The 12098-nt window shown below is 45.6% G+C and overlaps 1 protein-coding gene across 1 annotated transcript in view; it reads right to left on the reverse strand.

The window, feature by feature from the left end:
- The window catches only part of Crk (v-crk avian sarcoma virus CT10 oncogene homolog), a 39978-nt gene that overhangs the window by 27717 nt on the left and 163 nt on the right, over positions 1-12098 (reverse strand). Inside the window, exons 2-4 of the mRNA XM_013016309.1 lie at positions 11756-11998; positions 8881-9123; positions 596-1131 (exon numbers count right to left, since the gene is read on the reverse strand). Of these exons, the coding sequence (XP_012871763.1) occupies positions 596-1131; positions 8881-9123; positions 11756-11998 (1022 nt within the window). The remainder of the gene's footprint in view (positions 1-595; positions 1132-8880; positions 9124-11755; positions 11999-12098) is intronic.

The following is a 12098-nucleotide window of genomic DNA, read 5'->3' on the forward strand; positions in this document are numbered from 1 at the left end:
CACTTCCGGCTTTTTTTTCTGCTTATGTGGTGCTGAGGAATGGAACCCAGGGCCTCATGCATGCAAGGCAAGCACTCTACCACTGAGCCACCTTCTCAGCCCCCCACTCCTTTATTCTTGACAAATGCAGTTAATCCATAGTAAGGAACCTCATATTTCCTAGAGAAAAACATTTTTTTTTTGTGGGATAATTCTACTTAGGTGCTTTGCTACATACCATTATAACACTGTAATTTTTGTGAACACACCTTCTTTTAGACAATGAAAAAAGAAAGTAATAGAGTTTAAGATATAGATGAGAAAAATTATTTTAGGTTAATTCTTATGAACTCAGGTGTTATTAGTCAAAGTATGTTTAGTAGATAAATCAGAACATTCAGTAATACAGTTTTAAGTTTACTCATTGTAAAATAGGTTTTCTATATATATATAAAAAGAAAACCAAACATAAATGTTAAAATCAGTACTTAATGGTTTGACATCTACAACATCATAATGCTGGTGCTTGTATTCAGCATTCCTACAAAGCTCTAAGAGGTGTGAAAGGGAAACCCTGTAGCAGATCTCTTCTTTCTACATTTTGCACATTATGTACCTCCAAAGCCAAGGCTGTCTTGTCGTAGGCATTAGGGACTCGCTTCTGGATAACCCTGGCATAAATGGGCCCATTCTGGAGGTTAGGGAGCGGAGTGTTGACGCTGGGTTGGGCATAGGGCCCAGGCTCCGGCCCACCCAGTGGCTGTGGGTGGGAACCCTCCTGGTTACCTCCAATCAGGGCCGATACTGAGGCGGAGGCAGGTCTATACTTCTCCACGTAAGGGACTGGGATCATCCCCCTCTTTCCTTCGCTGTCCTCCGCATTCCACCACTGCTCTTCAGGCTTATCCCGGATTCTCAGGATGTCTCCTTTCTTAAAGGGAAGATCTTCTTCATCATTCCCATTAAAGTCAAAGAGGGCTCGCACATACTCTGCCTCCTCTGGCCTGAGAATCACTCCACTACTCTGCCTAGATCTGGAAACTGGTTCTATCAATGTTGTAGTGTCCAAATAGTGTATTTTGTAGAATTCCAGTAAAGCAGGCAATGAATCAAACTCTTGATCTCCTATCCGGAGTCTGGAGGGGCTCACCCCTGAAAAAAACAGAGCAGAGTGTTAAAGATGTACTATATTGAAGATGGAATACAGATTTCAAGCACTTCCCACACACATTTAGTCAATAATCAGGAAAAAAGTTGAAGAGGGGCCCTCTACATAGTATATAGGAAATACTTTGAAAGGAGCCTACCACCACAGGGTGAGCATGGGAGAGCAGTGCCGGGCTCAGAAGGACAAGAAGGCCACTTGGGCTTACTCTCTTTTCTTTTTATTTGCCAGTCCTGCAGCTCGAAATCTAGGCCCAGGTGCTGTTCCCAAGCTTCTTTTGCTCAAGGCTAGCACTCTACCACTTGAGCCACAGCCCCACTTCTGGCTTTTTCTGTTTATGTGTACTGAGGAATGGAACCCAGAGCTTCATGCATGCTAGGCAAGCACTCTACCACTGAGCCACATCCCCAGCCCTGGGCTTACTCTCATATGACCTCACAGGGGCTCTTATTCATTGCCCCACTCTATCTAGTTGACACTGAATACAAAGTAGTTTAAGATATAAGGTTTTGGAAGTCATCAGGCTTGATCCAGGACCAGGGTGCTGTCTCTGAGCTCCTTTGCTCAAGGATAGCACTCTGCAACTTGAGCCACAATGCCATTTCCAGTTTTCTGGTGATTAAGAGTCACAGACTTTTCTGCCTGAGTTGACTTTGACCCACTATCCTCAGATCTCAGCCTCCCTATTAGCTAGGATTACTGATGTGAGCCACCAGCACCTGGCAGATATAAGGTTTTGTTGCAATCTTTTTAATCTTAGGAAATATATCAAATTCTCCTCCTTATTAAGCCCTAGCAGCTGTTTCAGGAAAAGGTGGGAAGAGACTGGCATCTATAGTGAGCTCATGTACTCTCTTCACATCTAGAACACAATTCCAAAGAACTTTCTTTTTTTTTCTTTTTTTTTTGGGGGGTGCACGTCTTGGCCAGGGCACTGTCCCTAACTTTTTTTGCCCAAGGACAATGCTATTCACTTAAGCCACAGTGCCACTTCCAGCTTTTTCTGAGTACTTTATTGGCAATAAGTGTCTCATGGCCTTTCCTGCCCAGGTTAGCTCCCAAATGCAATCATCATATCTCAGCCTCGTGAGTAGCTCAGGATTACAAGTGTGAACCACTGACTTATATCCTATTCTTAATGACAGGAGGGAAAGAAACTAAATAAAAATCCATTCCCAGTTTTTAGAGGTTCACAGAATAGTGAAAGGCATGTATATGCCATGGTTGCTTAGCAAGGAACAAAGCAGCATGTCTTAGGAAGACATTCCCCCCAAGGCCAGCTTTTATTTTAAAAAGAGGTGTGGGGCTGGGAAGTTGGCTCAGTGGTAGAGTGCTTGCCTTGCATGCATGAGGCCCTGGGTTCAATTCCTCAGTACCACATAAGCAAAAAGAAAAAAAGCCGGAAGTGGCACTGTGGCGCAAGTGGTAGAGCCCTAGCCTTGAGCTGAAGAGCTGAGGGACAGTGCCCAGGCCCCACGATCGGACCCCCCCCACCAATAAAAAGAGGTGTGTACCTATCAAAATTAGCAGCAACAATAACAATAAACTATCCTGACACACAATAACTCACAATGAAAAGGCAATTCTGATCACCTATGATCAGAACACTTTTTACTCTAAAAAGGAAAGTAACCACTCCCTGTCCATCCATTGTTATTGTTCCTCTATTACTGTTCTAGGCCAAGTAAAACCTGTATTTTTCTATGGAGGGTGGTAGTGGTAGGGAATATTAGAAGAACAAGTATGACCACTAAGCCATGTCCTTTCAAGATCAGTGTGAAAAAAAAAAATTGGCAGCTCCTCTGGCACAAAGAAAGAAGTGGGTTTAACCTCTTATTCTAACGCTACGTGGTGTAAGCTGGTCTCATTGACTTCCATTTATTTTTTGGCTTGGCAACTCCAACACAGAAATACAAGAAAACACCAAAGGAAAGCATTGGCATGTTTTACCCATAAGTTATTCTTTCTGTTACTAATGCTATAATAATTCCAGAGGAACGCATGGTTTTGTTTACTATTAGACAATCAGAAATATACAGGGCAAGCAAGTTCCACTGATCCAAACTCCAGAGGGAAGCTAGGAGAAAATAATATATATAAATCCCCGATAAGTCCAAACCTCACCACAGCTATGTGATCTGGCTCTTTTCTCGCCTTCCAACCACAGCCAAACGCAGGAAATAGAAGGATGGGAAAGGAAGGAGTTATAGTCAGTCAGTCTTGAGGATAGGATTGACAGAATTCTCATAGCTATCTAGGACTTAAAAACCAGGCTGAGTTCTGAATGTGTAATTAGGAATTAACAACCAGAAATAAAAATCAAGGCAAGCAGCTGAATATCCTTTTGGCTTCTCTGTATCTGATCAAGGGATTTCTTCTAAGCACTTTAGCCCTCAGATTTCATAAATACCTGAGGCTCTCTGAGCCTCTAGCAAGACACCACCAATTCCCCTTCCTGAATCTCATATTCAGAGGCATGGTTAGCCTTTTTTTTTTGGTTAGTCGTGGGGCTTGAACTCTGAGCCTGGGCGCTGTCCCTCGGCTCTTCAGCTCAAGGCAAGTGCTCTACCACTTGAGCCACAACACCACTTTTGGTTTTCTATTGGTTCTCATGGACTTCCTTGCCCTGGCTGGCTTTCAACCTCAATCCTCATATCTGTCTCCTGAGTAGCTAGGATTATAGGCCTGAGCCACCAGCACCCAGCTAGGCTTTTTTGATTGAATACCACACGACTTTCTCTTACATTCCTATTCCATCTCTTCCTATGGTATTTATATTCCAATAATGAGTAAAAGGCTGCTGAGAAGGAATTTTAAAGACTACAGAGAAATATGGTCGTCTAGCCATTGGATATCATCAGCACAGAACTCTGCAGATTCTGACTCTGGCCCTCATGCACTAGTTATATGAGCTGATTTCCAACTTCTCTGTATCTTAGCCTTTTATTCATTCACATCAGATCAGAGGTTGAAAAACTCAGCACTTCCTCTTATACATGAGCATAACAAAGATTTGGAAAAAATCTTGCAATAAATAAATCAATTTTGTTTTATCATGGATTATTCTTTGGTGCAAAATTTCCAACTAACACAGTGTAGAATTTCCCTGAAACTACTAAGGGAAGGATCTAATTCTGGAGATTAAGACAGGAAAAGCAAGCTTGTGAATTATAAAGTTAACAAGATACAGAAGCTGAAGGTGACAATGCAGGCACTGGTAATGAGCCAGAGAAGTGGCCTGGCCAGCACTAACTTGAAAAGGAATCAAGAACAATTACCACCCAACTTCTGTTCGCCATCTCCCAAAAGCCAGGATCTTACTAGGCAAATGGAAGCTACCTGCCCAGCCAGAGGCAAACTTTTTTTTTTTTTTGAGTATTGGGGTTTGAACTCAGGGCTTTGCACTTAACTAGCCAGTGCTCTAACTTAGCCATTTTTCTAGTCTTTTTGGCTTTAGTTACTTTCCCCATAAAGTCTTGAGCCTTATGCCCAGGACACCTTCAAGGACAATCCTTTTAGCTATGCTTTCCACAGTGCTAAGATTGAAGACTTGCACCACCAAGCCCAACTTGTTTATTCTCATGGGACTCTTAGTAACTTTCTGCCCAGGTTGACTTTAAACTGTGATGCCCATTCCCTAGTAGCTAGGATTATACATGTCATGAAGCTCCGGTAAGTTTTTTTTTTTTTTTTCCTCTTTGCTGGTCCTGTGGACTGTCCAAGACCTTTGTGCTCAATGCTAGCACTCTACCACTTGAGCCACAGCACCACTTCTGGTTTTTTTCTGAGTAGTTTATTGGAGATAGAATCTCATGGACTTTCCTGCTTGGGCTGGCTTCAAACCAGGATCCTCAGATCTCAGCCTCTGGAGTAGTGAGGATTACAGTTGTGAGCCACTGGCCTCAGGCCCCAGGCGTTTTATGCTTCTTCACCCATTAGGGCAATAGGGGGTAGGCTTTGGGCTGAGAAGGTAGCACCAAGTACCATGCTGTCACAAAACAAATCCCAAGTTCTTTCACCACTTTTTCCCCTTGGAGACACTGGGATTTTTATGTGGGGCCTACACTTGACTAGACAAGCATTCTATCACTTCTAGCCCTTTTGTGCTTTAAGTTTTTTTTCTAGAAAGGTTCTTGATTTTTGCCTGAGAACAGCATTAGACTACCTCTGCCTTTCACATTTCTTCATGTATCCCATCTCTTCCTCTCTAGCACTGTTTCTAGAGGCACGTTTCACCAGTGTTTATACCAACCCATGCTGTGTAGGCCAATGAGCATCAAAACTGAGAATGATTTTTTTCTTTTTTTTTTGCTGCATTAAAGTCTGAACTTGCTGGGCAGATACTCTACAGCTGAGCCACACCTCTAGCTGTTTTTCAATTTTGTTTCAACTACTCTCATTATGTTCGTAACATTAATACTTACAACTTTCAAAGTACTTAATATGCGTATTATGTTCCTAAGTATTTAATGTGTTCCAGCTTAACTCTGTAAGGCAGTATTTTCTCTTTCACAGACAAGGAACCTAAAACAAGGGAAATGTTTTTTGTTTTTTTTTTAGGTCCGGTCGTGGGGCCTGAACTCAGGGCCTGGGTGCTGTCCCTCAGCTCTTCAGCTCAAGGCTAGCACTCTACCACTTGAGCCACAGCGCCACTTCCGGCTTTTTTCTTTTTGCTTATGTGGTGCTGAGGAATCGAACCCAGGGCCTCGAGCATGCAAGGCAAGCGCTCTACCACTGAGCCACCTTCCCAGCCCCAAGAGAAATGTTATGTAACTTGTCCATAGTTACAAAGTGGGCTAGGAATGTGGCTTACTGTAGAGTGCTTGCCTAGAATGCATGAGGCCCTGGGTTCAATTCCTCCGTACCACATAAATGAAATAAATAAAACTTAAAGTCCAATAGTCCTTTATAGGACCATTAGAAGCAACTGTGAACTAAATTGTCTGATGTTTACCCAATCTGACTCTGGGGCACAACCAGGGATTCTCAAACTATAGCAGCACAGCCGGCCTTGGAGGAGCAAAAGAACTAAGGTAAGTCAAAACAGGCCACTCAAAAAGGTTGTAAAGGGGCTAGGAAGGTGGCTCAGTGGTAGAGCGCTTGCCTTGCATGCATGAGGCCCTGGGTTCGATTCCTCAGCACCACATAAGCAGAAAAAAAAGCCAGAAGTGGCACTGTGGCTCAAGTGGTAGAGCACTAGCCTTGAGCTGAAGAGCTAAGGGACAGCGCCCAGGCCTAGAGTTCAGACCCCACTACCGCACCCCCCCCCAAAAAAGGTTGTGAATCCTTGGACCTATTCTACCCCTAGAACTTCTACACCTATGCCATTCCCTACAAATTATACCTATCAGATGTATATACTACACTATATAACCCTTAGTAAAAAGTTTCTCTTACACATACTCAATGTGCCACATCGTTTAGGGCTTAAACACAGGGCCTTGTCTATGTTAGGCAGTCATGCTCCATGACTGACTTTGATGTGTATTATCTATACACTAAAGCCAGTTTTTCTCTTGCTAGCCCTTTCTTTTTGATCTTTAAACATAACCTGGGACCCCAGAGCAGAGACAACTGTCAAAGAGAATCTTTTGTGCACACTGCTGGAATCCCAAGGAAAGAGTAAAAAGTAAAAGGCTCATTTCTCATATCCAAATTCCTGCACTCCAATTCTAGTCAGTCACATATGAGCTGTATGACTTGAGGCAATTTACTAAATCTGACTCTCAGTTCACTCCTCCATAAGGTGCAAATCTTTTTAATGATCACAGTATTTTGCTATTATTATAGTAAATGAGATAAGGCACATGTAAAGTACTTAGCAAACAAAGTACATGACATAGAATAACCAGTCAATAAATGTAAGCCATTAATATTGTATATGCCTCTCTGAAATTCAAGAAATTCCTGTGTGGTTGTATATGCCTCTCTGAAATTCAAGAAATTCCTGTATGGCTTCAAAAGAAAAAGAACTTGATAGGGAAAACAAAGACTAAGTATTCATTATAAAGACAGCAATTGAATCAATAACTATACAGAAAATGGAACACATGGCAGAATAAAGAATTACTATAATACCCATGAACTTTCCACACCCCATCTACTAACTCCAGTAATCTTTACTTCAGGACCTGAACACTTAACTGTTTTGTAAAGGTGGAGCTCAATATCAAGTTAATTATTGAAATATAAAATCACAATGCCAAAAGTATGGAGGAATAATCAAGCTAATCAACAAAATGCATGCATAAACAAAAGGCTGAAAGTTGAATTTCAGTAACATTATGCCATCCTGTTAATGCATTTAGTAGAAAACTTAGATACCTTGTAGCTAGAACTGAAGCAGGATTTATCTGGTTTAGGGCAAATAAACGTTACAGCACTGAGAAAGATGTAGGATAATTTGTGAACTTAAGTCCCCACTCTTCTTTTTTTTTTTAAATAAAGTGCCTACCTATCCATCTTCTTGCTACAGTTAAGTAAATCTAAACTGGAACTACCCTACAAAGGCTGGCCCAGAAGCCTAACTCACACGAGCCTGGACTGGATATAATCTCAGCTGGTCAGGAGGAAACTGCTTCCATCTACAGTGAGAAGGCACTTAGGACCTTTGGTGTTGTTTCAGCTATGCTTCGATTACTACTCTAAGTATCGCTGAATTACCCTACATCCCATGTTTCCTTAACATTCCCCAATTAAACCCAATAATGTACAAGAATCACATCTCCATGATCTCTGACAGGGAAGATTCAGCAGGGTCGGTTAACTTCTCTAAGGATCTCCCCAACAGTCTGTTCCTGATATCCAGGAAGACTGAGCCACAGTCTTACCCACTTCCTGGGTAAGGAATGGACCAGGCAGGACAAGACTGACAAATGTTGAAGCCCAAGGCAAATGAAGCTCTGTTCATTCTGCGGAAAGGGATTGTCTCCACTCGCTTTTGTCTCGTTAACAACAATCTTTTCCTCCACTAAGCACTTTGAAAAGGAGCAGCTCCTAAATGCAGTGGAGCATCTTCTGAACCTTAAAAATGTCTGGGACACAGCCAGCCAGGCATTCACTTTAGGCCGGTCTGGTCCTAGATGGCTTTCTTCTACCACCAAAGCACTTGATTCACCACCTTCCTCCTCCCCAGGGGGAAGAGAACGGTAAAAAGCCTTCTGGAAAAATGCCCAAGAAAGGAAAAAAGCTGACCGGGTTTCCTGAGGGTGTCTCCATCCCTCCCGGCCAGTATGTGGTGACTTCCTACCGAAGGCCACCAGGGGAGGAGGGCCAAACCCAGCTCTCCCCAACACTACAGGAAATGTTTCCAACCTAAAAGCCACTTGTAGGATTATGGGATTCATTCTGAGCACCGCTGCCAAAGTGATGCCCCCGCAGTGCCAACATCCCCCCCCCCCCCCAAGCCCTTTGTCACCACGTTGCCTGGCCCGGGCCCCAGTCCCGGTGCCGGCCTCGGGCGCTAAGCCCCACCCTGGGGCCGAAGCAGTTCCCCTTCCCCCGGGCCGGGTCGTCCTCCAGGCACACCCTGAGGCCCGGGTCAGTGGCCTCTCCTCCCCCACACGCTCCCGCACGCCCTCTCCTCCTCCGTGGGAACCGGCCTTCCTGCCCCCCACGTCCCTCGTGCAGGTCCGCTCGCCGGGAGCAGCCGCCGGGCCCCGCTGGGAGTTCCGCAGTCCACCCCCCACCCCCCCACCCCGCCCGTCCGTCCGTCTGTCCGTCCGTCGGTCCCTCACCGGGCGGAGGCTGAGCGGGCGACGGTGGCACCGGCGGGCGCGGGCCGCTGCTGTTGATGATGTAGTGGGAGACGCGCGAGTTCTCGGACACGCTGAGCACATAGTCCCCGGGGCTGGTGCTCGAGTCCCGCACCAGGAACACCCCGTGCCGCTGGCCCTGCAACAGCGCCACCGCCTCCTGTCGGCTCAACCGCCCCCAGTACCAGCTACTCCTCTCCTCCGAGTCGAAGTTGCAGTGCTTGCCTAGAATGCATGAGGCCCTGGGTTCGATTCCTCAGCACCACATAAGCAGAAAAAAAAGCCAGAAGTGGCACTGTGGCTCAAGTGGTAGAGCACTAGCCTTGAGCTGAAGAGCTAAGGGACAGCGCCCAGGCCTAGAGTTCAGACCCCACTACCGCACCCCCCCCCAAAAAAGGTTGTGAATCCTTGGACCTATTCTACCCCTAGAACTTCTACACCTATGCCATTCCCTACAAATTATACCTATCAGATGTATATACTACACTATATAACCCTTAGTAAAAAGTTTCTCTTACACATACTCAATGTGCCACATCGTTTAGGGCTTAAACACAGGGCCTTGTCTATGTTAGGCAGTCATGCTCCATGACTGACTTTGATGTGTATTATCTATACACTAAAGCCAGTTTTTCTCTTGCTAGCCCTTTCTTTTTGATCTTTAAACATAACCTGGGACCCCAGAGCAGAGACAACTGTCAAAGAGAATCTTTTGTGCACACTGCTGGAATCCCAAGGAAAGAGTAAAAAGTAAAAGGCTCATTTCTCATATCCAAATTCCTGCACTCCAATTCTAGTCAGTCACATATGAGCTGTATGACTTGAGGCAATTTACTAAATCTGACTCTCAGTTCACTCCTCCATAAGGTGCAAATCTTTTTAATGATCACAGTATTTTGCTATTATTATAGTAAATGAGATAAGGCACATGTAAAGTACTTAGCAAACAAAGTACATGACATAGAATAACCAGTCAATAAATGTAAGCCATTAATATTGTATATGCCTCTCTGAAATTCAAGAAATTCCTGTGTGGTTGTATATGCCTCTCTGAAATTCAAGAAATTCCTGTATGGCTTCAAAAGAAAAAGAACTTGATAGGGAAAACAAAGACTAAGTATTCATTATAAAGACAGCAATTGAATCAATAACTATACAGAAAATGGAACACATGGCAGAATAAAGAATTACTATAATACCCATGAACTTTCCACACCCCATCTACTAACTCCAGTAATCTTTACTTCAGGACCTGAACACTTAACTGTTTTGTAAAGGTGGAGCTCAATATCAAGTTAATTATTGAAATATAAAATCACAATGCCAAAAGTATGGAGGAATAATCAAGCTAATCAACAAAATGCATGCATAAACAAAAGGCTGAAAGTTGAATTTCAGTAACATTATGCCATCCTGTTAATGCATTTAGTAGAAAACTTAGATACCTTGTAGCTAGAACTGAAGCAGGATTTATCTGGTTTAGGGCAAATAAACGTTACAGCACTGAGAAAGATGTAGGATAATTTGTGAACTTAAGTCCCCACTCTTCTTTTTTTTTTTAAATAAAGTGCCTACCTATCCATCTTCTTGCTACAGTTAAGTAAATCTAAACTGGAACTACCCTACAAAGGCTGGCCCAGAAGCCTAACTCACACGAGCCTGGACTGGATATAATCTCAGCTGGTCAGGAGGAAACTGCTTCCATCTACAGTGAGAAGGCACTTAGGACCTTTGGTGTTGTTTCAGCTATGCTTCGATTACTACTCTAAGTATCGCTGAATTACCCTACATCCCATGTTTCCTTAACATTCCCCAATTAAACCCAATAATGTACAAGAATCACATCTCCATGATCTCTGACAGGGAAGATTCAGCAGGGTCGGTTAACTTCTCTAAGGATCTCCCCAACAGTCTGTTCCTGATATCCAGGAAGACTGAGCCACAGTCTTACCCACTTCCTGGGTAAGGAATGGACCAGGCAGGACAAGACTGACAAATGTTGAAGCCCAAGGCAAATGAAGCTCTGTTCATTCTGCGGAAAGGGATTGTCTCCACTCGCTTTTGTCTCGTTAACAACAATCTTTTCCTCCACTAAGCACTTTGAAAAGGAGCAGCTCCTAAATGCAGTGGAGCATCTTCTGAACCTTAAAAATGTCTGGGACACAGCCAGCCAGGCATTCACTTTAGGCCGGTCTGGTCCTAGATGGCTTTCTTCTACCACCAAAGCACTTGATTCACCACCTTCCTCCTCCCCAGGGGGAAGAGAACGGTAAAAAGCCTTCTGGAAAAATGCCCAAGAAAGGAAAAAAGCTGACCGGGTTTCCTGAGGGTGTCTCCATCCCTCCCGGCCAGTATGTGGTGACTTCCTACCGAAGGCCACCAGGGGAGGAGGGCCAAACCCAGCTCTCCCCAACACTACAGGAAATGTTTCCAACCTAAAAGCCACTTGTAGGATTATGGGATTCATTCTGAGCACCGCTGCCAAAGTGATGCCCCCGCAGTGCCAACATCCCCCCCCCCCCCCAAGCCCTTTGTCACCACGTTGCCTGGCCCGGGCCCCAGTCCCGGTGCCGGCCTCGGGCGCTAAGCCCCACCCTGGGGCCGAAGCAGTTCCCCTTCCCCCGGGCCGGGTCGTCCTCCAGGCACACCCTGAGGCCCGGGTCAGTGGCCTCTCCTCCCCCACACGCTCCCGCACGCCCTCTCCTCCTCCGTGGGAACCGGCCTTCCTGCCCCCCACGTCCCTCGTGCAGGTCCGCTCGCCGGGAGCAGCCGCCGGGCCCCGCTGGGAGTTCCGCAGTCCACCCCCCACCCCCCCACCCCGCCCGTCCGTCCGTCTGTCCGTCCGTCGGTCCCTCACCGGGCGGAGGCTGAGCGGGCGACGGTGGCACCGGCGGGCGCGGGCCGCTGCTGTTGATGATGTAGTGGGAGACGCGCGAGTTCTCGGACACGCTGAGCACATAGTCCCCGGGGCTGGTGCTCGAGTCCCGCACCAGGAACACCCCGTGCCGCTGGCCCTGCAACAGCGCCACCGCCTCCTGTCGGCTCAACCGCCCCCAGTACCAGCTACTCCTCTCCTCCGAGTCGAAGTTGCAGTGCTTGCCTAGAATGCATGAGGCCCTGGGTTCGATTCCTCAGCACCACATAAGCAGAAAAAAAAGCCAGAAGTGGCACTGTGGCTCAAGTGGTAGAGCACTAGCCTT

The sequence above is a fragment of the Dipodomys ordii genome, unplaced genomic scaffold, assembly GCF_000151885.1.
Source record: "Dipodomys ordii isolate 6190 unplaced genomic scaffold, Dord_2.0 Scaffold31, whole genome shotgun sequence".
NCBI classification, from domain to species: Eukaryota; Metazoa; Chordata; class Mammalia; order Rodentia; family Heteromyidae; genus Dipodomys; species Dipodomys ordii.